Genomic DNA, 22,615 nt, shown 5'->3' with positions numbered 1-22,615 from the left:
TGTTATAGGTTGATACAGAAACCTAGTAAGTCATAATAAGAATTTTTATAAGCTTATATATGTAAGGTGCTAAAGTACATATTAAGTGCTTATCAATTGATAACCACTTCTTTCAGGATGCAATCATTAATTGCTTGATCAATGGTGTGCATGTTTAGGTTAGTTAATTCTCCTTTTTGCTTCCATACAGATGCAAATATTGGGGAAGAATATGATGAGATCTCATCCAGTCTCGGCTGTACTCTTCAATTTTTAACCCTGTAGTGCATGTTAAAAAGCCAGGGCTTGTGTATACAATGAAGGTGGTCTCTTTCTTTCACAATCACACCAATCCACAGGACGTGTGGTATGTTCTGATTGGAATCCCAGGACTGGAAGATCTACACACCTGGATAGCAATCCCCATCTGTTCTATGTACATTGTGGCTGTCATAGGCAATGTCCTCCTGATCTTCCTGATAATGACTGAACGTAGTCTCCATGAGCCCATGTATTTTTTTCTCTCCATGCTGGCATTAGCAGACCTTCTGCTCTCCACAGCTACAGCCCCCAAGATGCTGGCTGTCTTCTGGTTACATTCCAGGGGTATTTCCTTTGGTAGTTGTGTGACCCAAATGTTCTTCATACATTTCATCTTTGTGGCAGAGTCTGCTATTCTTCTGGCCATGGCATTTGACCGCTATGTGGCCATCTGTTACCCACTGAGATACACCACCATCCTTACTTCTTCAGTCATTGGCAAGATTGGCACTGCAGCTGTGGCCAGAAGCTTTCTCATCTGTGGTCCATTCATCTTCCTTGTATATCGACTTCTGTATTGTGGGAGATACATAATTCCCCATTCATACTGTGAGCACATGGGCATTGCCAGATTGGCATGTGACGATATCACTGTCAACATCATATATGGGCTCACTATGGCTCTCCTGTCTACAGGACTGGATATAGTACTCATTATTATTTCCTACACCATGATCCTTCGCACTGTTTTTCAAATCCCTTCTTGGGCTGCCAGATATAAGGCCCTGAACACATGTGGCTCCCACATCTGTGTTATTCTTTTGTTCTACACACCTGCATTCTTTTCATTTTTTGCCCATCGCTTTGGAGGCAAAACCATTCCTCGCCACATCCACATCCTAGTGGCCAACCTCTATGTGGTGGTGCCCCCAATGCTTAATCCCATCATTTATGGGGTAAAGACCAAGCATATCCAAGATCGAGTGGTTTTCCTTTTCTCCTCAGTGAGTACATGCTAACATGACCACAGATTAAAGATAGCATATTCCCAAAAGAACTCCTTTTAAATGTCAGCTCTGTGAGAAATAATAATGAATGAAATTTAGAGTGCTTCACTTTCAAAACAATAATATCCATGCAAATTGTCACTATATATTATCAGATACATTCAGAGAGTGTGGGAAAATATCTTAGGGACTTCCTATTAGTGTGGACTTCAAATTATTTTATATTTATATATGGATAACTATGAAAAATTCCTTATACAATTTCTTATGTAAAGAAAGTAAAACAGAAATCCATTGAATATCTTAAAACTAATTTTATTAATTCTCTGAGAATTATTACACTGTATTTTGATCAAATTTCACAGGATCTCACTTTCTGCCCATCAGCAGATGTATGAGGCAATAGAATGAAGCCTTTACATTATAGTTATTTTTATAAATGTAATTCTTATGCCAAATTAGTAACTCTAAAATCATTTATTTTAAGATTCCCTGATTTTTTTATGAGTTCTAGTTTTTTTTTCTTTTGAGACAAGGTTTCATGGAGATCTGCCTGCTCTTTGCAACTAATGTTACTGCCTGCAATTGTAACTATATATACTTTTGAGATAATTGTAACTGTCTGTCTGTCTGTCTGTCTATCTATCTACAGATATATAATTACAATTATTTAAAGTCACTTTTAAAGTATAAACTTATACAATAATGCATTAAATAGGTTGTTAATAATAAGTTAAACATATTTACTAAGATAAAGCTAGTTCTCAATATCACCCAAGGTTTCTAAAAGCTCTAATTTTCCACATATATGTTGGGACTTTAGTTCAAAGATATTGGGGAGCATCCTGGTGTCAACAGACCTTCTGTAAGAATAGATGACTGGGAAATCCCATGCCCAATAGTTAAAAGTAAAATCCAGACGAAGTTTCATTGGAATATTAACAAAGAAGCTTCCACTGAAAATGATTTCATCAGACAAAACACATGTGTGTGAACACTTTAAATGAAAATCAAACTTGCAAAACTCCTTCCCATTTCTGTTGAAAACCCGAAAGAATTCAAGAAAATGTAAAAAAAAGTCCTGATGTATATAAAAACAGACAATTCAGTAAATTTAGAAGTTGGAAGAGAGCTTCATAACTTTGTAGCCTGGCCATATTTTGGTACTATTCCATTTATATGTGTGTGTACATTTTTTGTCCATATGTATGCACAAGAATTTTCATATATCTATACCAGACTCACATATATCAAATGCTTTAAAAAGTTGATACTGAACCTTTATGTATTATTTGCCTCATAAGAAGGAAGAAGACAAATAGCTCTAATCATAAAGCAATGTACTATGGGTCATTCTGCTGACGAATCTGAATGCCTCTTCCTGCAATGGCCATCACTTGCCAAAAGCTCCTCTCCTATCTGTATCCTATCAGACTGTTCACAAACTTATCTAATTCAACTTTTATTTTGCTGGAAAACTTTCCCTAATTGCCCAATATGTATGTATGTATGTATATATATATATAAAATCATAAAAGGGTGAAGAATTTCATGCAGCAGTGTATCTCTGATTTGTTAACAATGTGTATTAAATGAATTCATGTGTGAACATTAATCTATCTCTACATCCTATGTATAAATACTGCTTTATCACAGAGTGCTGTTCTCCTAATACACCTTTTCATTTTTATTGTAAGTATTTTGTTGAGGATACGGCTACATCTATATCCACAGTTGAGGCATAACTTTATTTTCTTGCAGTGTCTTTGTCTCTTTTGTCCTCAAAAATGAATTTGTTACATATATTTTCTACTTTTATCTTGTAAAGAGCTTGAGAAAAATTGGTATTTAAGAGTTTGATATAACACAGCATTGAAGTCAAGCCATCTAATCTCGACTTACTTTTTCTTTCTTTCCCCTCTTATTTTGTGTTGTTTTGCATGCTTGTTGAGACAAGATCTCATTCTATGATTCATGTGTCCAACAAGTCATGGCAATCTTCAACTCCAAGTGAATCACTATACCCAGTTCTTAACTATCTGTCCGTCTGTCTGTTTGGTGGGAGACTTTATATCTTTATGATACTGACTCAATATTTCTTTTTCTTGTTTGCTTGGATTTTATATTTCATTATTTATCTCTAATAATTCAGGTTAAATCTGTCAAGGAAGCTATCCATTCATTTTTCTTCAAATGGCTGATGTATAATTTTATTGTTATTATTATCCTTTATTTTTGTGGTAGCAATTGCAATAGCTTTTCAAAAGCGTAGGGGGTAAGGCAGCCCCCACACATAATATTGATTAACACTTTTGAAGACTGAAGACTGTAGTGTAATTGTGGTCTTAAGTGAAATTAAATAATTATTAATAAAATAATAATAATAAATATACATTTGATTTCAGGTAAATGTACTTGTCCGTGTAAACAATATCATTTGACAGAAAGCATGGGAGATGAGTTTCATCTGATAATATAAAAATCTTATATAACAGTGGCTACTTATAGTAAACAAAAATTATGAAAATGTTTAATGCTAAATAACAATAAAATGTGTGCTTAAAATAAATGAAGTAATATTTTTCATTCTATTACAGTGTCAATTCTTTTAAAAATGTATAAAGTGTAATAAAAATTAAAACATTAAAATTATTTCTTTTATTTTAATGCATGTGTGAATATGTATGCACAAGCACATTTCTGGAGGTTATGAGGTAACTTGTGAGCATTCATTATCATTTTCTCCCATGGGTTCCAGAGACAGAAATAACTCATCAGACCTGGCAGCAACCATCTTTGTTAGCTGAGCCATCTCTTTGGCCTTTAATTAAAACATTTTTGAAGTTTAAATTCAAAACAGTGGTCATTAGATGGCTTGTCATAAACGTGTTATATAATTAATTCACACTACCTACTGACACTGGAGTTTATGAGAATGTCATTGTCATACTTCCAAGAACATAAGGTTGCAATGTAGAGTCATATTTTCCTAGAGGAAGACATTTTAGAACAAGCGACTATTTACACCCATAAATACTTGAAGAGAAAGAAGTATGTGCACTACCCATTTACACAATGTTTCAACATGATTATTTTATTTATTTATTTATTTATTTATTTATTTATTTATTTATTTTCCCCCGGAGCTGGGGACCGAACCCAGGGCCTTGCGCTCCCTAGGCAAGCGCTCTACCGCTGAGCTAAATCCCCAGCCCTTATTTTTTATTTTTACATTTTATTTTTTTTTTATTAACTTGAGTATTTCTTATATACATTTCGAGTGTTATTCCCTTTCCCGGTATCCGGGCAAACATCCCCATCCCCCCTCCCCTTCTTATGGGTGTTCCCCTCCCAACCCTCCCCCCATTGCCGCCCTCCCCCCATAGACTAGTTCACTGGGGGTTCAGTCTTAGCAGGACCCAGGGCTTCCCCTTCCACTGGTGCTCTTACTAGGATATTCATTGCTACCTATGAGGTCAGAGTCCAGGGTCAGTCCATGTATAGTCTTTAGGTAGTGGCTTAGTCCCTGGAAGCTCTGGTTGGTTGGCATTGTTGTACATATGGGGTCTCGAGCCCCTTCAAGCTCTTCCAGTTCTTTCTCTGATTCCTTCAACGGGGGTCCTATTCTCAGTTCAGTGGTTTGCTGCTGGCATTCGCCTCTGTATTTGCTGTATTCTGGCTGTGTCTCTCAGGAGCGATCTACATCCGGCTCCTGTCGGTCTGCACTTCTTTGCTTCATCCATCTTGTCTAATTGGGTGGCTGTATATGTATGGGCCACATGTGGGGCAGGCTCTGAATAAAAATAAGAAATTTGGAAACTTACTTTAACAGATTTAATTCTGCTGAACCCCTGAGTGTTAGATTGTTCTATATTTAGAATGAATGTCTCTCTCTTTTTGTGGAAGCATGCTGGGAACCTTGCAAGAGGAATGGCAAACAGCTTTAAAACTCCTAGAATTCAGCCCAAGGGTTAGCCCAAATACGATGGGTGTGCCTCAGAGAGGCAGAACACAGAGAACTTCAAGATTTGAGGACTTCATGCTGTTAGGGAGTATTGCTCTGTTTGCTGCCTTCTCACTCACATCTTTCATAGTCTATGAGTTGTAGGAAACTTCTAAGTGGGCTTCAAGGCCATCTCTGGGGAGTATCACTGTTTACAGTAGTTGTGCTTGATCTTTTTCAAGCATCGCTGCTGGAACAGATTAATGATTTATCCATCATCCTAAGAAATAATTTAGAGATATACATTGTTAGCAATGACAACCAGCCTTAGAAAGAATTTGGAGAAGTAGATTGCTAGTAAAGTTAGGTTAAGGTGGTTTTTCTAATTGATTTGTTGTAGAAAATCTTAGAGAACAATTTGAAGTTCAGAGAAGCACACTCATAATAGCTAAGTTAGGGATTTTTAAAGTCAGGGAACAAGAACAATGGAAGCCCAACTAGCATTGGCTGATGTGATTCTTACTGAAGCTGGGCTGGTGATTGAGGTGATGATTAATTTCTTGTACTCATTTTTGTATGAGGGTTCTTGGGAATAATTTAGATTTTTTTCACTTGTGAATAAGATGTTTATTCATGTGAGGGCATTGGAGAACATTTTTTTCTTATGCATACTTATCGTAGTCATGCAGTATAAAAAAAATAGTCACCTTTTATTGTTGAGGATAGTTTTAGCTATCATGGGTTTTTTGTTATTCCAGATGAATTTGCAAATTGTTCTGTCTAACTCTTTGAAGAAATGGATTGGTATTTTGATGGGGATTGCATTGAATCTGTAGATCGCTTTTGGTAAAATCACTATCCCTGAACTCAAGCAGTATTACAGAGCAATAGTGACAAGATGGATGAAGCAAAGAAGGGCAGGCAGACAGGAACCGTATGTAGATCTCTCCTGAGAGACACAGCAAGAATACAACAAATACAGAGGCGAATGCCAGCAGCAAACTACTGAACCGAGAACAGGACCCCCATTGAAGGAATCAGAGAAAGAACTGGAAGAGCTTGAAGGGGCTCGAGACCCCATATGAACAACAATGCCAAGCAACCAGAGCTTCCAGGGACTAAGCCACTACCTAAAGACTATACATGGACTGACCCTGGACTCTGACCTCATAGGTAGCAATGAATATTCTAGTAAGATCACCAGTGGAAGGGAAAGCCCTGGGTCCTGCTAAGACTGAACGTGATTGTTGGGGGGAGGGCGGCAATGGGGGGAGTATGGGGAGGGGAACAGCCATAAAGAAGGGGAGGGTGAGGGATTAGGGGGATGTTGGCCCGTAAACTGGGAAAGGAAATAACACTCGAAATGTAAATAAGAAATACTCAAGTTAAAAAAATAAATTAAAAAAAAAGAAAAATAGTCACACTGTAAGTTCTATATTGCATAAAAGATTTTGCTGAGTTATGCAAGCTGTAGGTGAAAAAAAAGTGGTTGGGGCTTTGCTCCATCCATCCCCAAAATACGTGAATGAATTTGTATGCATATATGTACAGTTGTTGGAGCTTACTGAAGCGTCCTTAATCCACCCAGTCTGTGTGTGTGTGTGTGTGTGTGTGTGTGTGTGTGTGTGTGTGATATTTTCCCCTTTTTTGTTGGCCCCCAGGGAATTTCTTTTGCTGATCCCAGTGTACCAAGCGTTATTTCCTCAGAGAAAAATCTGCTGATGAGTCAATTGCCTACTCTATGCCTTGCCTCAGTTTACCCTGGATATTGAAGCTGGTCTTTGACAGAAACAAATTAGAAATTGTAACATAGTAAAGAATAAGTAGCAAATTGATGCTAAAGTAAAAATATGGGAAGACAAATATGTAGGCAAACATATCTGCAAACCTCACACATGAACTACGTATATGGGAAGATAAATATGTAGCTGAACAGTGTCTGCAACCTCACACATGATCTACAAACGTCTTCGTAACTCTGAAGAAAAGTGAAGTGATCCTGCCTTTTCAAGTGCATCAAGCATGAGCTAAGATTAGGGTGGGGAATGCTGGCTCATTACTTGGAGCAGAAAAGAAAATCTGCATCCAAAACTCTAGTAGTTGACAGCACAGAGGTGGCACATGGTCTGTGTCTATAAAGACCAACACTTTGGGATAGCTCATGATAAAGGACCCTGGACAGAACGTCATCTGATATTACCGTGAGTCAGTCAAGTTGAAGGTGAAGGAACTAATGCTTTCTTCTTTGTTGGTGACCTTTTTGTAAATTGTGGATTTTCCCAGAGGTCAACCTTGTTCCCAAATCAATTAAAGAAAGTGTAAATCAGTATAATTATTTCCTATTGTGGTAAAAGTATGTCAGATTCCTGACCTCTCATCTTTATCTCTTATCCACAAATAAATACACCTGGAGTGGCTTTCCTTCTTTCCACTTTCCCTAAATTTACTAAGATCTGAACATTATGTCAATTTCCTCACAGCTATAGACTGGACATTCTAGAAATGTTTTTTACAAAAATGTTCAAGGAAAAATATCTGACATTCATAATGTTTTAAAAAGGATTTTATGATATTTCTTGTTCAATGATTTATTAATGTATAAATTTATAATATGATCAATGATTTAAACATTGCTTCATTTCTTTTTTTTTCTTTTTTATTAACTTGAGTATTTTTTTTGTTAGTAACTTTTTTTTATTAACTTGAGTATTTCTTATATACATTTCTTTTTTTTTTTTTTTTTTTTTACATTCTAATTTTTTTTTTTTTATTAACTTGAGTATTTCTTATATACATTTCGAGTATTATTCCCTTTCCCGGTTTCCGGGCAAACATCCCCCTCCCCCCTCCCCTTCCTTATGGGTGTTCCCCTCCCAACCCTCCCCCCATTGCCGCCCTCCCCCCATAGACTAGTTCACTGTGGGTTCAGTCTTAGCAGGACCCAGGGCTTCCCCTTCCACTGGTGCTCTTACTAGGATATTCATTGCTACCTATGGGGTCAGAGTCCAGGGTCAGTCCATGTATAGTCTTTAGGTAGTGGCTTAGTCCCTGGAAGCTCTGGTTGCTTGGCATTGTTGTACTTTTGGGGTCTCGAGCCCCTTCAAGCTCTTCCAGTTCTTTCTCTGATTCCTTCAATAGGGGACCTATTCTCAGTTCAGTGGTTTGCTGCTGGCATTCGCCTCTATATTTGCTGTATTCTGGCTGTGTCTCTCAGGAGCGATCTACATCCGGCTCCTGTCGGTCTGCACTTCTTTGCTTCATCCATCTTGTCTAATTGGGTGGCTGTATATGTATGGGCCACATGTGGGGCAGGCTCTGAATGGGTGTTCCTTCAGTCTCTGTTTTAATCTTTGCCTCTCCCTTCCCTGCCAAGGGTATTCTTTTTCCTCATTTAAAGAAGGAGTGAAGCATTCACATTTTGATCATCCGTCTTGAGTTTCGTTTGTTCTAGGGATCTAGGGTAATTCAAGCATTTGGGCTAATAGCCACTTATCAATGAGTGCATACCATGTATGTCTTTCTGTGATTGGGTTAGCTCACTCAGGATGATATTTTCCAGTTCCAACCATTTGCCTACGAATTTCATAAACTCGTTGTTTTTGATAGCTGAGTAATATTCCATTGTGTAGATGTACCACATTTTCTGGATCCATTCCTCTGTTGAAGGGCATCTGGGTTCTTTCCAGCTTCTGGCTATTATAAATAAGGCTGCGATGAACATAGTGGAGCACGTGTCTCTTTTATATGTTGAGGCATCTTTTGGGTATATGCCCAAGAGAGGTATAGCTGGATCATCAGGCAGTTCAATGTCCAATTTTCTGAGGAACCTCCAGACTGATTTCCAGAATGGTTTTACCAGTCTGCAATCCCACCAACAATGGAGGAGTGTTCCTCTTTCTCCACATCCTCGCCAGCATCTGCTGTCACCTGAGTTTTTGATCTTAGCCAATCGCACTGGTGTGAGGTGAAATCTCAGGGTTGTTTTGATTTGCATTTCCCTTATGACTAAAGATGTTGAACATTTCTTTAGGTGTTTCTCAGCCATTCGGCATTCCTCAGCTGTGAATTCTTTGTTTAGCTCTGAACCCCATTTTTTAATAGGGTTATTTGTTTCCCTGCGGTCTAACTTCTTGAGTTCTTTGTATATTTTGGAAATAAGGCCTCTATCTGTTGTAGGATTGGTAAAGATCTTTTCCCAATCTGTTGGTTGCCGTTTTGTCCTAACCACAGTGTCCTTTGCCTTACAGAAGCTTTGCAGTTTTATGAGATCCCATTTGTCGATTCTTGATCTTAGAGCATAAGTCATTGGTGTTTTGTTCAGGAAATTTTTTCCAGTGCCCATGTGTTCCAGATGCTTCCCTAGTTTTTCTTCTATTAGTTTGAGTGTGTCTGGTTTGATGTGGAGGTCCTTGATCCACTTGGACTTAAGCTTTGTACAGGGTGATAAGGATGGATCGATCTGCATTCTTCTACATGTTGCCCTCCAGTTGAACCAGCACCATTTGCTGAAAATACTATCTTTTTTCCATTGGATGGTTTTGGCTCCTTTGTCAAAAATCAAGTGACCATAGGTGTGTGGGTTCATTTCTGGGTCTTCAATTCTATTCCATTGGTCTATCTGTCTGTCTCTGTACCAATACCATGCAGTTTTTATCACTATTGCTCTGTAATACTGCTTGAGTTCAGGGATAGTGATTCCCCCTGAAGTCCTTTTATTGTTGAGGATAGCTTTAGCTATCCTGGGTTTTTTGTTATTCCAGATGAATTTGCAAATTGTTCTGTCTAACTCTTTGAAGAATTGGATTGGTATTTTGATGGGGATTGCATTGAATCTGTAGATTGCTTTTGGTAAAATGGCCATTTTTACCATATTAATCCTGCCAATCCATGAGCATGGGAGATCTTTCCATCTTCTGAGGTCTTCTTCAATTTCTTTCCTCAGTGTCTTGAAGTTCTTATTGTACAGATCTTTTACTTGCTTGGTTAAAGTCACACCGAGGTACTTTATATTATTTGGGTCTATTATGAAGGGTGTCGTTTCCCTAATTTCTTTCTCGGCTTGTTTCTCTTTTGTATAGAGGAAGGCAACTGATTTATTTGAGTTAATTTTATACCCAGCCACTTTGCTGAAGTTGTTTATCAGCTTTAGTAGTTCTCTGGTGGAACTTTTGGGATCACTTAAATATACTATCATGTCATCTGCAAATAGTGATATTTTGACCTCTTCTTTTCCGATCTGTATCCCTTTGATCTCCTTTTGTTGTCTGATTGCTCTGGCTAGAACTTCAAGAACTATATTGAATAAGTAGGGAGAGAGTGGGCAGCCTTGTCTAGTCCCTGATTTTAGTGGGATTGCTTCAAGTTTCTCTCCATTTAGTTTAATGTTAGCAACTGGTTTGCTGTATATGGCTTTTACTATGTTTAGGTATGGGCCTTGAATTCCTATTCTTTCCAGGACTTTTATCATGAAGGGGTGTTGAATTTTGTCAAATGCTTTCTCAGCATCTAATGAAATGATCATGTGGTTCTGTTCTTTCAGTTTGTTTATATAATGGATCACGTTGATGGTTTTCCGTATATTAAACCATCCCTGCATGCCTGGGATGAAGCCTACTTGATCATGGTGGATGATTGTTTTGATGTGCTCTTGAATTCGGTTTGCCAGAATTTTATTGAGTATTTTTGCGTCGATATTCATAAGGGAAATTGGTCTGAAGTTCTCTTTCTTTGTTGGGTCTTTGTGTGGTTTAGGTATAAGAGTAATTGTGGCTTCGTAGAAGGAATTCGGTAGGGCTCCATCTGTTTCAATTTTGTGGAATAGTTTGGATAATATTGGTATGAGGTCTTCTATGAAGGTTTGATTGAATTCTGCACTAAACCCGTCTGGACCTGGGCTCTTTTTGGTTGGGAGACCTTTAATGACTGCTTCTATTTCCTTAGGAGTTATGGGGTTGTTTAACTGGTTTATCTGTTCCTGATTTAACTTCGATACCTGGTATCTGTCTAGGAAATTGTCCATTTCCTGAAGATTTTCAAATTTTGTTGAATATAGGTTTTTATAGTAAGATCTGATGATTTTTTGAATTTCCTCCGAATCTGTAGTTATGTCTCCCTTTTCATTTCTGATTTTGTTAATTTGGACACACTCTCTGTGTCCTCTCGTTAGTCTGGCTAAGGGTTTATCTATCTTGTTGATTTTCTCAAAGAATCAACTTTTGGTTCTGTTGATTCTTTCTATGGTCCTTTTTGTTTCTACTTGGTTGATTTCAGCTCTGAGTTTGATTATTTCCTGCCTTCTACTCCTCCTGGGTGTATTTGCTTCTTTTTGTTCTAGAGCTTTTAGGTGTGCTGTCAAGCTGCTGACATATGCTCTTTCCTATTTCTTTCTGCAGGCACTCAGCGCTATGAGTTTTCCTCTTAGCACAGCTTTCATTGTGTCCCATAAGTTTGAGTATGTTGTATCTTCATTTTCATTAAATTCTAAAAAGTTTTTAATTTCTTTCTTTATTTCTTCCTTGACCAGGTTATCATTGAGTAGAGCATTGTTCAATTTCCACGTATATGTGGGCATTCTTCCCTTATTGTTATTGAAGACCAGTTTTAGGCCGTGGTGGTCCGATAGCACGCATGGGATTATTTCTATCTTTCTGTACCTGTTGAGGCCCGTTTTTTGACCAATTATATGGTCAATTTTGGAGAAAGTACCATGAGGAGGTGAGAAGAAGGTATATCCTTTTGCTTTAGGATAGAATGTTCTATAAATATCCGTTAAGTCCGTTTGGCTCATGACTTCTCTTAGTCTGTCTACATCACTGTTTAATTTCTGTTTCCATGATCTGTCCATTGATGAGAGTGGGGTGTTGAATCTCCCACTATTATTGTGTGAGGTGCAATGTGTGTTTTGAGCTTTAGTAAGGTTTCTTTTACATATGTAGGTGGCCTTCTATTTGGGGCATAGATATTTAGGATTGAGAGTTCATCTTGGTGGATTTTTCCTTTGATGAATATGAAGTGTCCTTCCTTATCTTTTTTGATGACTTTTAGTTGGAAATTGATTTTATTTGATATTAGAATGGCTACTCCAGCTTGCTTCTTCTGACCATTTGCTTGGAAAGTTGTTTTCCAGCCTTTCACTCTGAGGTAGTGTCTGTCTTTGTCTCTGAGGTGTGTTTCCTGTAGGCAGCAGAATGCAGGGTCCTCGTTGCGTATCCAGTTTGTTAATCTATGTCTTTTTATTGGGGAGTTGAGGCCATTGATATTGAGAGATATTAAGGAATAGTGATTATTGCTTCCCGTTATATTCATATTTGATGTGAGGTTATGTTTGTGTGCTTTCATTCTCTTTGTTTTGTTGCCAAGACGATTAGTTTCTTGCTTCTTCTAGGGTATAGCTTGCCTCCTTATGTTGGGCTTTACCATTTATTATCCTTTGTAGTGCTGGATTTGTAGAAAGATATTGTGTAAATTTGGTTTTGTCATGGAATATCTTGGTTTCTCCATCAATGTTAATTGAGAGTTTTGCTGGATACAGTAATCTGGGCTGGCATTTTTGTTCTCTTAGGGTCTGTATAACATCAGTCCAGGATCTTCTGGCCTTCATAGTTTCTGGCGAGAAGTCTGGTGTGATTCTGATAGGTCTCCCTTTATATGTTACTTGACCTTTTTCCCTTACTGCTTTTAATATTCTTTCTTTATTTTGTGCGTTTGGTGTTTTGACAATTATGTGACGGGAGGTGTTTCTTTTCTGGTCCAATCTATTTGGAGTTCTGTAGGCTTCCTGTATGTCTATGGGTATCTCTTTTTTTAGGTTAGGGAAGTTTTCTTCTATGATTTTGTTGAAGATATTTACTGGTCCTTTGAGCTGGGAGTCTTCACTCTCTTCTATACCTATTATCCTTAGGTTTGATCTTCTCATTGAGTCCTGGATTTCCTGTATGTTTTGGACCAGTAGCTTTTTCCGCTTTACATTATCTTTGACAGTTGAGTCAATGATTTCTATGGAATCTTCTGCTCCTGAGATTCTCTCTTCCATCTCTTGTATTCTGTTGGTGAAGCTTGTATCTACAGCTCCTTGTCTCTTCTTTTGGTTTTCTATATCCAGGGTTGTTTCCATGTGTTCTTTCTTGATTGCTTCTATTTCCATTTTTAATTCCTTCAACTGTTTGATTGTGTTTTCCTGGAATTCTTTCAGGGATTTTTGCGATTCCTCTCTGTAGGCTTTTACTTGTTTATTAATGTTTTCCTGTGCTTCCCTAAGTGTGTTCAGGTCTTTCCTGAAGTCCTCCAGCATCATGATCAAATATGATTTTGAAACTAGATCTTGCTTTTCTGGTGTGTTTGGATATTCCATGTTTGTTTTGGTGGGAGAATTGGGCTCCGATGATGGCATGTAGTCTTGGTTTCTGTTGCTTGGGTTCCTGCGCTTGCCTCTCGCCATCAGATTATCTCTAGTGTTACTTTGTTCTGCTATTTCTGACAGTGGCTAGACTGTCCTATAAGCCTGTGTGTCAGGAGTGCTGTAGACCTGTTTTCCTCTCTTTCAGTCAGTTATGGGGACAGAGTGTTCTGCTTTCGGGCGTGTAGTTTTTCCTCTCTACAGGTCTTCAGCTGTTCCTGTGGGCCTGTGTCTTGAGTTCACCAGGCAGCTTTCTTGCAGCAGAAAATTTGGTCTTACCTGTGGTCCCGAGGCTCAGGTTTGCTCGTGGGGTGCTGTCCAGGGGCTCTCTGCAGCGGCAGCAACCAGGAAGACCTGTGCCGCCCCTTCCGGGAGCTTCAGTGCACCAGGGTTCCAGATGGTCTTTGGCTTTTTCCTCTGGCGTCCGAGATGTGTGTGCAGGGAGCAGTCTCTTCTGGTTTCCCAGGCCTGTCTGCCTCTCTGAAGGTTTAGCTCTCCCTCCCACGGGATTTGGGTGCAGAGAACTGTTTATCCGGTCTGTTTCCTTCAGGGTCCGGCGGTGTCTCCGGCAGGGGTCCTGCCGCTCCTGGGCCCTCCCCCACGGGAGCCCAGAGGCCTTATACAGTTTCCTCTTGGGCCAGGGATGTGGGCAGGGGTGAGCAGTGTTGGTGGTCTCTTCCGCTCTGCAGCCTCAGGAGTGCCCACCTGACCAGGCGGTTGGGTCTCTCTCTCACCGGGTCTGGGAGCAGAGAGCTGCTGCGGGCCGGGATCCGCGGGTGTGGGACTTCCGGTAAACACAGAACGTGCCCGGTTCTAGAGAAATTCTGCTTCCGTGTGTCCCAAGCTCACCAGGCAGCTTTCTTGCAGCAGAAAATTTGGTCTTACCTGTGGTCCCGAGGCTCAAGTTCGCTCGTGGGGTGCTGCCCAGGGGCTCTCTGCAGCGGCAGCAACCAGGAAGACCTGTGCCGCCCCTTCCGGGAGCTTCAGTGCACCAGGGTTCCAGATGGTCTTTGGCTTTTTCCTCTGGCGTCCGAGATGTGTGTGCAGGGAGCAGTCTCTTCTGGTTTCCCAGGCCTGTCTGCCTCTCTGAAGGTTTAGCTCTCCCTCCCACGGGATTTGGGTGCAGAGAACTGTTTATCCGGTCTGTTTCCTTCAGGGTCCGGCGGTGTCTGTGGCAGGGGTCCTGCCGCTCCTGGGCCCTCCCCCACGGGAGCCCAGAGGCCTTATACAGTTTCCTCTTGGGCCAGGGATGTGGGCAGGGGTGAGCAGTGTTGGTGGTCTCTTCCGCTCTGCAGCCTCAGGAGTGCCCACCTGACCAGGCGGTTGGGTCTCTCTCTCACCGGGTCTGGGAGCAGAGAGCTGCTGCGGGCCGGGATCCGCGGGTGTCTTATATACATTTCAAGTGTTATTCCCTTTCCCGGTTTCCGGGCAAACATCCCCCTCCCCCCTCCCCTTTCTTATGGGTGTTCCCCTCCCAACCCTCCCCCCATTGCCGCCCTCCCCCCCACAGTCTAGTTCACTGGGGGTTCAGTCTTAGCTTCCCCTTCCACTGGTGCTCTTACTAGGATATTCATTGCTACCTATGAGGTCAGAGTCCAGGGTCAGTCCATGTATAGTCTTTAGGTAGTGGCTTAGTCCCTGGAAGCTCTGGTTGATTGGCATTGTTGTACATATGGAGTCTCGAGCCCCTTCAAGCTCTTCCAGTTCTTTCTCTGATTCCTTCAACGGGGGTCCTATTCTCAGTTCAGTGGTTTGCTGCTGGCATTCGCCTCTGTATTTGCTGTATTCTGGCTGTGTCTCTCAGGAGCGATCTACATCCTGCTCCTGTCGGTCAATTTCCATGTATATGTGGGCATTCTTCCCTTATTGTTATTGAAGACCAGTTTCAGGCCGTGGTGGTCTGATAGCACACATGGGATTATTTCTATCTTTCTGTACCTGTTGAGGCCCGTTTTTTGACCAATTATATGGTCAATTTTGGAGAAAGTACCATGAGGAGCTGAGAAGAAGGTATATCCTTTTGCTCTAGGATAGAATGTTCTATAAATATCCGTTAAGTCCATTTGGCTCATGACTTCTCTTAGGCTGTCTACGTCTCTGTTTAATTTCTGTTTCCATGATCTGTCCATTGATGAGAGTGGGGTGTTGAAATCTCCTACTATTACTGTGTGAGGTGCAATGTGTGTTTTGAGCTTTAGTAAGGTTTCTTTTACATATGTAGGTGCCCTTGTATTTGGGGCATAGATATTTAGGATTGAGAGTTCATCTTGGTGGATTTTTCCTTTGATGAATATGAAGTGTCCTTCCTTATCTTTTTTGATGACTTTTAGTTGGAAATTGATTTTATTTGATATTAGAATGGCTACTCCAGCTTGCTTCTTCTGACCATTTGCTTGGAAAGTTGTTTTCCAGCCTTTCACCCTGAGGTAGTGTCTGTCTTTGTCTCTGAGGTGTGTTTCCTGTAGGCAGCAGAATGCAGGTTCCTCATTGCGTATCCAGTTTGTTAATCTATGTCTTTTTATTGGGGAGTTGAGGCCATTGATGTTGAGAGATATTAAGGAATAGTGATTATTGCTTCCTGTTATATTCATATTTGGATGTGAGTTTATGTTTTTGTGCTTTTCTTCTCTTTGTTTTGTTGCCAAGACGATTAGTTTCTTGCTTCTTCTAGGGTATAGCTTGCCTCCTTATGTTGGGCTTTACCATTTATTATCCTTTGTAGTGCTGGATTTGTAGAAAGATATTGTGTAAATTTGGTTTTGTCATGGAATATCTTGGTTTCTCCATCTATGTTAATTGAGAGTTTTGCAGGATACAGTAACCTGGGCTGGCATTTTTGTTCTCTTAGGGTCTGTATGACATCAGTCCAGGATCTTCTGGCCTTCATAGTTTCTGGCGAGAAGTCTGGTGTGATTCTGATAGGTCTGCCTTTATATGTTACTTGACCTTTTTCCCTTACTGCTTTTAATATTCTTTCTTTATTTTGTGCGTTTGGTGTTTTGACTATTATGTGACGGGAGGTGTTTCTTTTCTGGTCCAATCTATTTGGAGTTCTGTAGGCTTCCTGTATGCCTATGGGTATCTCTTTTTTTAGGTTAGGGAAGTTTTCTTCTATGATTTTGTTGAAGATATTTACTGGTCCTTTGAGCTGGGAGTCTTTACTCTCTTCTATACCTATTATCCTTAGGTTTGATCTTCTCATTGAGTCCTGGATTTCCTGTATGTTTTGGGCCAGTAGCTTTTTCCATTTTCCATTATCTTTGACAGTTGAGTCAATGATTTCTATGGAATCTTCTGCTCCTGAGATTCTCTCTTCCATCTCTTGTATTCTGTTGGTGAAGCTTGTATCTACAGCTCCTTGTCTCTTCTTTTGGTTTTCTATATCCAGGGTTGTTTCCATGTGTTCTTTCTTGATTGCTTTTATTTCCATTTTTAATTCCTTCAACTGTTTGATTGTGTTTTCCTGGAATTCTTTCAGGGATTTTTGTGTCTCCTCTCTATGGGCTTCTACTTGTTTATTTATGTTTTCCTGGAATTCTTTCAGGAATTTTTGCGATTCCTCTCTGTAGGCTTCTACTTGTTCTCTAAGGGAGTTCTTCACGTCTTTCCTCAAGTCCTCCAGCATCATGATCAAATATGATTTTGAAACTAGATCTTTATTTCCGGTGTGTTTGGATATTCCATGTTTGTTTTGATGGGAGAATTGGGCTCCAATGGTGCCATGTAATCTTGGTTTCTGTTGCTTGGGTTCCTGCGCTTGCCTCTCGCCATCAGATTATCTCTAGTGTTACTTTGTTCTGCTATTTCTGACCGTGGCTAGACTGTCCTATAAGCCTGTGTGTGAGGAGTGCTGTAGACCTGTTTTCCTCTTTTCTTTCAGCCAGTTATGGGGACAGAGTGTTCTGCTTTCGGGCGTGTAGTTTTTCCTCTCTACAGGTCTTCAGCTGTTCCTGTGGGCCTGTGTCTTGAGTTCACCAGGCATGTCACTTGCAGCAGAAAAGTTGGTCCTGAGGCTCAAGTTTGCTCGCGGGGTGCTGTCCACGAGCTCTCTGTGGCTGCAGCAACCAGGAAGATCTGCTTAGCTCTCCCTCCCACGGGATTTGGGTGCAGAGAACTGTTTATCTGGTCTGTTTCCTTCAGGTTCCGGTAGTGTCTCAGGCGCAGGGGTCCTGCCGCTCCTGGGCCCTCCCCCACGGGAACCCAGAGGCCTTATACAGTTTCCTCTTGGGCCAGGGATGTGGGCAGGGGTGGGCAGTGTTGGTGGTCTCTTCCACTCTGCAGTCTCAGGAGTGCCCACCTGACCAGGCGGTGAGGTCTCTCTCCCACGGGGTCTGGGAGCAGAGAGCTGCTGCGGGCCGTGATCCGCGGGTGTGGGACTCCCGCTAAACACAGGAAGTGCCCGGTCCTAGAGGAATTCTGCCTTTGTGTGTCCCAAGTTCACCAGGCAGGTCTCTTGCAGCAGAAAAGTTGGTCTTACCTGTGGTCCCGAGGCTCAAGTTTGCTCGAGGGGTGCTGCCTAGGAGCTCTCTGCAGTGGCAGCAACCAGGAAGATCTGCGCTGCCCCTTCCGGGAGCTTCAGTGCACCAGGGTTCCAGATGGCGTTTGGTGTTTTCCTCTGGCGTCCGAGATGTGTGTGTAGAGTGCAGTCTCTTCTGGTTTCCCAGCGTGTCTTCCTCTCTGAAGGTTTAGCTCTCCCTCCCACGGGATTTGGGTGCAGAGAACTGTTTATCCGGTCTGTTTCGTTCAGGTTCCGGCGGTGTCTCGCTTCATTTCTTTTAAATCCAGAAACTTTCTTTTTATTTTCATGGTTAAGTGATAGTCCTTTTAAAAATAGGACGTCAAATGATTCTTAGGAGACAGATCACACTGCTTTTTGGAAGAAGAGAAGAAAGGAAAGGAAGAGAGAGGAGACAGAAGGTGCAGGAGGGAAAGAGGAAAGGAGGGAGGGACAGGCAGAGAGATAGAGATAGAGATAGAGATAGAGATAGAGATAGATAGAGATAGAGATAGAGATAGAGATAGAGAGAGAGAGAGAGAGAGAGAGAGAGAGAGAGAGAGAGAGAAATTGAGATTGAGTCCAAGTGCAGTAATTTGCTTAGAGTTTGGCATGGCAGGAATTAGACATGTCTGTACAATTGAACTCTCTGGAAATGATACCAAGTTTGTAAAATGTTGGGAGTATGAGACAGGAGTCAAACAAAGATTAATGTGAGACATGGGTAGTTATGGATACAGGTTTTTTGTTTTTAAAAAGAGACAAATACTTTTGTCAGTAGAACGAAGTGCCTGCATTTATAGAGCGTTAGATTTTGTAAAGGAAAATTATGCATCTTATAAAATATCATGTTCATCAGTACTGTTTTGTATTTAGGCTATTGGGAAAGATAAATGAAGATTAAAACAAAATGTACTAGTTTTCATAGTCTTTTGTAAAGATCTGGGAATCCTTCAGTCCATCTTTGTAATTCCTCCTCCCCCTCCTCCTCTTCCTCTCCCTCCCTCTTCCTCCTCCTCTTTCTCTTCTTCCTCTCCCCTCCTCCTCTCCTCTTCCTCTCCCCTCCCCCTTCCTCCTCCTCCTACTTCTCTTCCTCTTCCTCCTCACACTTAGTTATAGGTCTAGGCAGAGACTTGCGGGAATGAAGTATCCTTTCTAAGTATTCTCCCAGGTTATGAACCACCCAACAAGGTTTTTGGAGTAATTCCTGGCTTATGGAGGTACTGCCTCCAGAAGTCATATGTACATTAGAATAAATGAGAGCTGAATTTATTTTCATGGTTAAGTGATAGTCCTTTTAAAAATAGAAATACTCGATTCTACTCTTGAATGTAACAGATATGTCTCTGATTAAGCCATAGTTTTCTATGATTCCTCCTTTTTTTATTTAGTCAATTGAGACAATTCTATAAATAATATGAAATACTCGTTCACTTATAGTTTCAGAGGGCTACCCCATGATCACCATGCTGGGAAGCATGGTGAGAGCATGGCAACACTTGTGATGCTGGTGCAGTAAATGAGGGCTATACATGAGAAGTCTGGGCCTCACATGGGCTTTTGAAACCTCAAAGCCCACCCACTTCCCCCTTGGCAAACTTTTTCCAACAAGGCCACCCATACTCCAACAAAGCCATAATTCCTAATTCTTTTAATGCTTCTCAAAGAGTGCCATCCTTGATGACTAATAAGCATTTATATATAGAAACCTGTGGAGGCCATTTTTCCTTTTTTATTGAATATTTTATTTATTTACATTTCAAGTGTTATCCCCTTTCCTGATTTCCCCTCTGGAAAACCCCTATCCTATCCTCCCTCCTCCTACTTCTATGAGAGTGTTCCCCAACCCACTAGCCCACTCCTGCCACCCTGCCCTGGCATTTCCCTACACTGGGGCATCAAGTCTCCACAGGAATAAAGGTCTCTCCTTCCATTGATGTCTGACAAATTCATCCTCTGATACATATGCAGATAGAGCCATGGGTCTGTCCATGTGTACTCTTTTGTTTGTGGTGTAGTTCCTGAAAGCTCTGGGGTGTCCAGTTTGTTGATGTTGTTCTTTCCATGGGGTTGCAAGCCCCTTCGGCTCCTTCATACTTTTCTCTAAATCCTCCATTGGGGTGCCCGTGCTCTTGGGAGACATTCCTATTAGGCTCCTGTCAGCAAGCACTTCTTGGCATTTGCAATAGTGTTTGGGGTGTCTGTATATGGGATGGATCCCCAGGTGGGGCAGTCTCTAGATGGCCTTTCCTTCAGTCTCTGCTCCATATGTTGTCTCCGTATTTCCTCCCTTGAGTATTTTGTTCCCCCTTATAAGAAGGAATGAAGCATTCTCACTTTGGTCTCCCTTCTTGAGCTTCATATGGTCTGTGAATTGTATCTTGGGTATTCCAAGTTTTGGGGCTAATATCCACTTATCAGTGAGCACATACCATGTGTGCTATTTTGTGACTAGGTTACCTCACTCAGGATGATATTTTCTAATTTCATCCATTTGCCTAAGAATTTCAAGAAGTCATTGGTTTTAATAGCTGAGTAGTACTCCATTGTGTAAATGTACCACATTTTTCTGTATCTATTCCTCTGTTGAAGGACTAGTCTTCAGGGAAATGCAAGTCAAAATAACCCTGAGATTCTACTTCACACCAGTCAGAATGGTTAAGATCAAAAACTTAGCTGACAGCAGATATTGGCAAGAATGTGGAGAAAGAGGAACACTCCTCCATTGCTGGTGGGATTGCAAGATGGTAAAACTACTCTGGAAATCAGTCTGGCAGTTCCGTAGAAAATTGGACACAGTCCTGCCTGAGGACCCAGCTATACCACTCCTGGGCATATACCCAAAAGATGCTCCAATATATAACAAGGACACATGCTCTACTATGTTCATAGCAGTCTTATTTATAATAGCCAGAAGCTGGAAAGAACCCAGATGTCCTTCAACAGAGGAATGGAGGACATTCTTACTCAAACCCCAAGAGTGTTTCTCAATTGATATAATTTTATTGGAGGGGGCACATATCATATGGTCAAAAATTCTGTAAATGTAAAAGAGTTCTTTTGAAGAAAGAAAAACATGGTGAAATAAAGAAATTTGCTGGACTCTCACTATTATGATATCTAAAGAGCTAAGGGTCAGTAGTGTATTTTGGCATAAGCAGGAAAAGGGAATCTTATTCACTTTATCTCTTGAAACCAAATGTTTGTGATTCTTTTTTAACACAAAAGATATGAAAACACATTTTTAAGCATACAGTTTGATCTATGTGTAAATACCTACACATTGAACATGTGTATATTATTTGTAAAAATGCCTCAAAAATCTGGTTTCTTATCAATTTAAAATCACAACAGCAAAAAATAAAATCACAACATACTATTCTTATCTTTAGTCATCTTGAACTTATTGGACCTGCCAAATGAAAACTGTCTTTTGACATACATCTTCCCAATTTCTCTGTCTACCCAGCCTCTAGTAATCAATAATTTACTCTTGGCTTTAAAAATTCTACTTTTAAAGTCTTTTTGAATGCTCACACCATTCTTACTGTTAAGCAAATACCAGCCATGACATTCGTTCTGCATGTATTAATATTAGAGGTGCTCTGAAAGTTTGATAAACGTGTCTAGTAGCAGTTAAAATATTTGAAGAGCGTGATAAAAGCTAGATTAAAACAGAAAGGCTTCCAGTCATCCATGTTCAGTGGAAGAGTTTCAGATGCTGAAAGTTGATAGAAAGCCTCAAGTACACTCACTCTCTAAAGGGATCCCCATTTCTGGATCTGAAAAAAAAATTGCTATTGATTGCACCAGAGTCACATTTAGAAGTGCCCTGTTTCTTTCTCAGTGTAGTTGGCACTGGCTCATTTGTCCTCAAGCTCTTTCTTATATCTCCCCCTAGAGTGTGAACAAGCTTTACTTGCAAATCTCTCTCCACAACACATTTAGCAAAGACAAGCAGAAATTCTGCTGGCTTTGGGGCAGGTGGATATATAATTCAGTCCTTTGTAATTTAGGAAGGAGAAGGACCTCCATAAGGGATATAAGTCTTCCATCTCTGAAAACTGTACAACATTTCTAAGGAGGACTCATTACATTTAAAGTCAAAGAAGTGTGATATACTCAAGGAGCTTTTATTTTCATGTTAAAGTTGTCATTTTGAAAATAAGTGCCTGTTCTTGTCATCAAGGGACTTCATCTTGTCATGAGCTTTCAAAGTAAAGTTGATTTTAGTTCTGTGATCCAAAGGGATAGAGAAGTTGAAAACAAATAATCTGATAATCAACACCTGTAAGTAAATTAACTACATAATTTATAAAAAATATTCTGTTTTTCACTGTTGGAAATAAACCAATGGTTTCACAAATGATAGGCAACTCTCCTTCACCAAGCTTCCTGGAGCCTCGCTCTCCTTCTTTCTTCACTTTTGTTGTAGAGTGGCCTTATGCACCAGGGACTAGAAAAACTCAATTCCACAGAGACACACTATCATATAAAACCACCATCCATCACCGATTGAACTATCACAAAGATCC

General features: G+C 40.4%; 1 protein-coding gene across 1 annotated transcript; it reads left to right on the top strand.

Annotated features, from left to right (window-relative positions):
• The first annotated feature begins 296 nt into the window (after nucleotides 1-296).
• On the top strand, nucleotides 297-1,259 carry Or52z1 (olfactory receptor family 52 subfamily Z member 1). The gene has a single exon (NM_001000159.1). It carries the CDS (start codon nucleotides 297-299, stop codon nucleotides 1,257-1,259), a length of 963 nt encoding a protein of 320 aa, NP_001000159.1.
• The last annotated feature ends 21,356 nt before the right edge of the window (nucleotides 1,260-22,615 follow it).

This window comes from Rattus norvegicus, chromosome 1 (assembly GCF_036323735.1).
Source record: "Rattus norvegicus strain BN/NHsdMcwi chromosome 1, GRCr8, whole genome shotgun sequence".
In the NCBI taxonomy this organism is placed as follows: Eukaryota; Metazoa; Chordata; class Mammalia; order Rodentia; family Muridae; genus Rattus; species Rattus norvegicus.
This window is presented reverse-complemented; position numbering and strand designations above follow the sequence as displayed.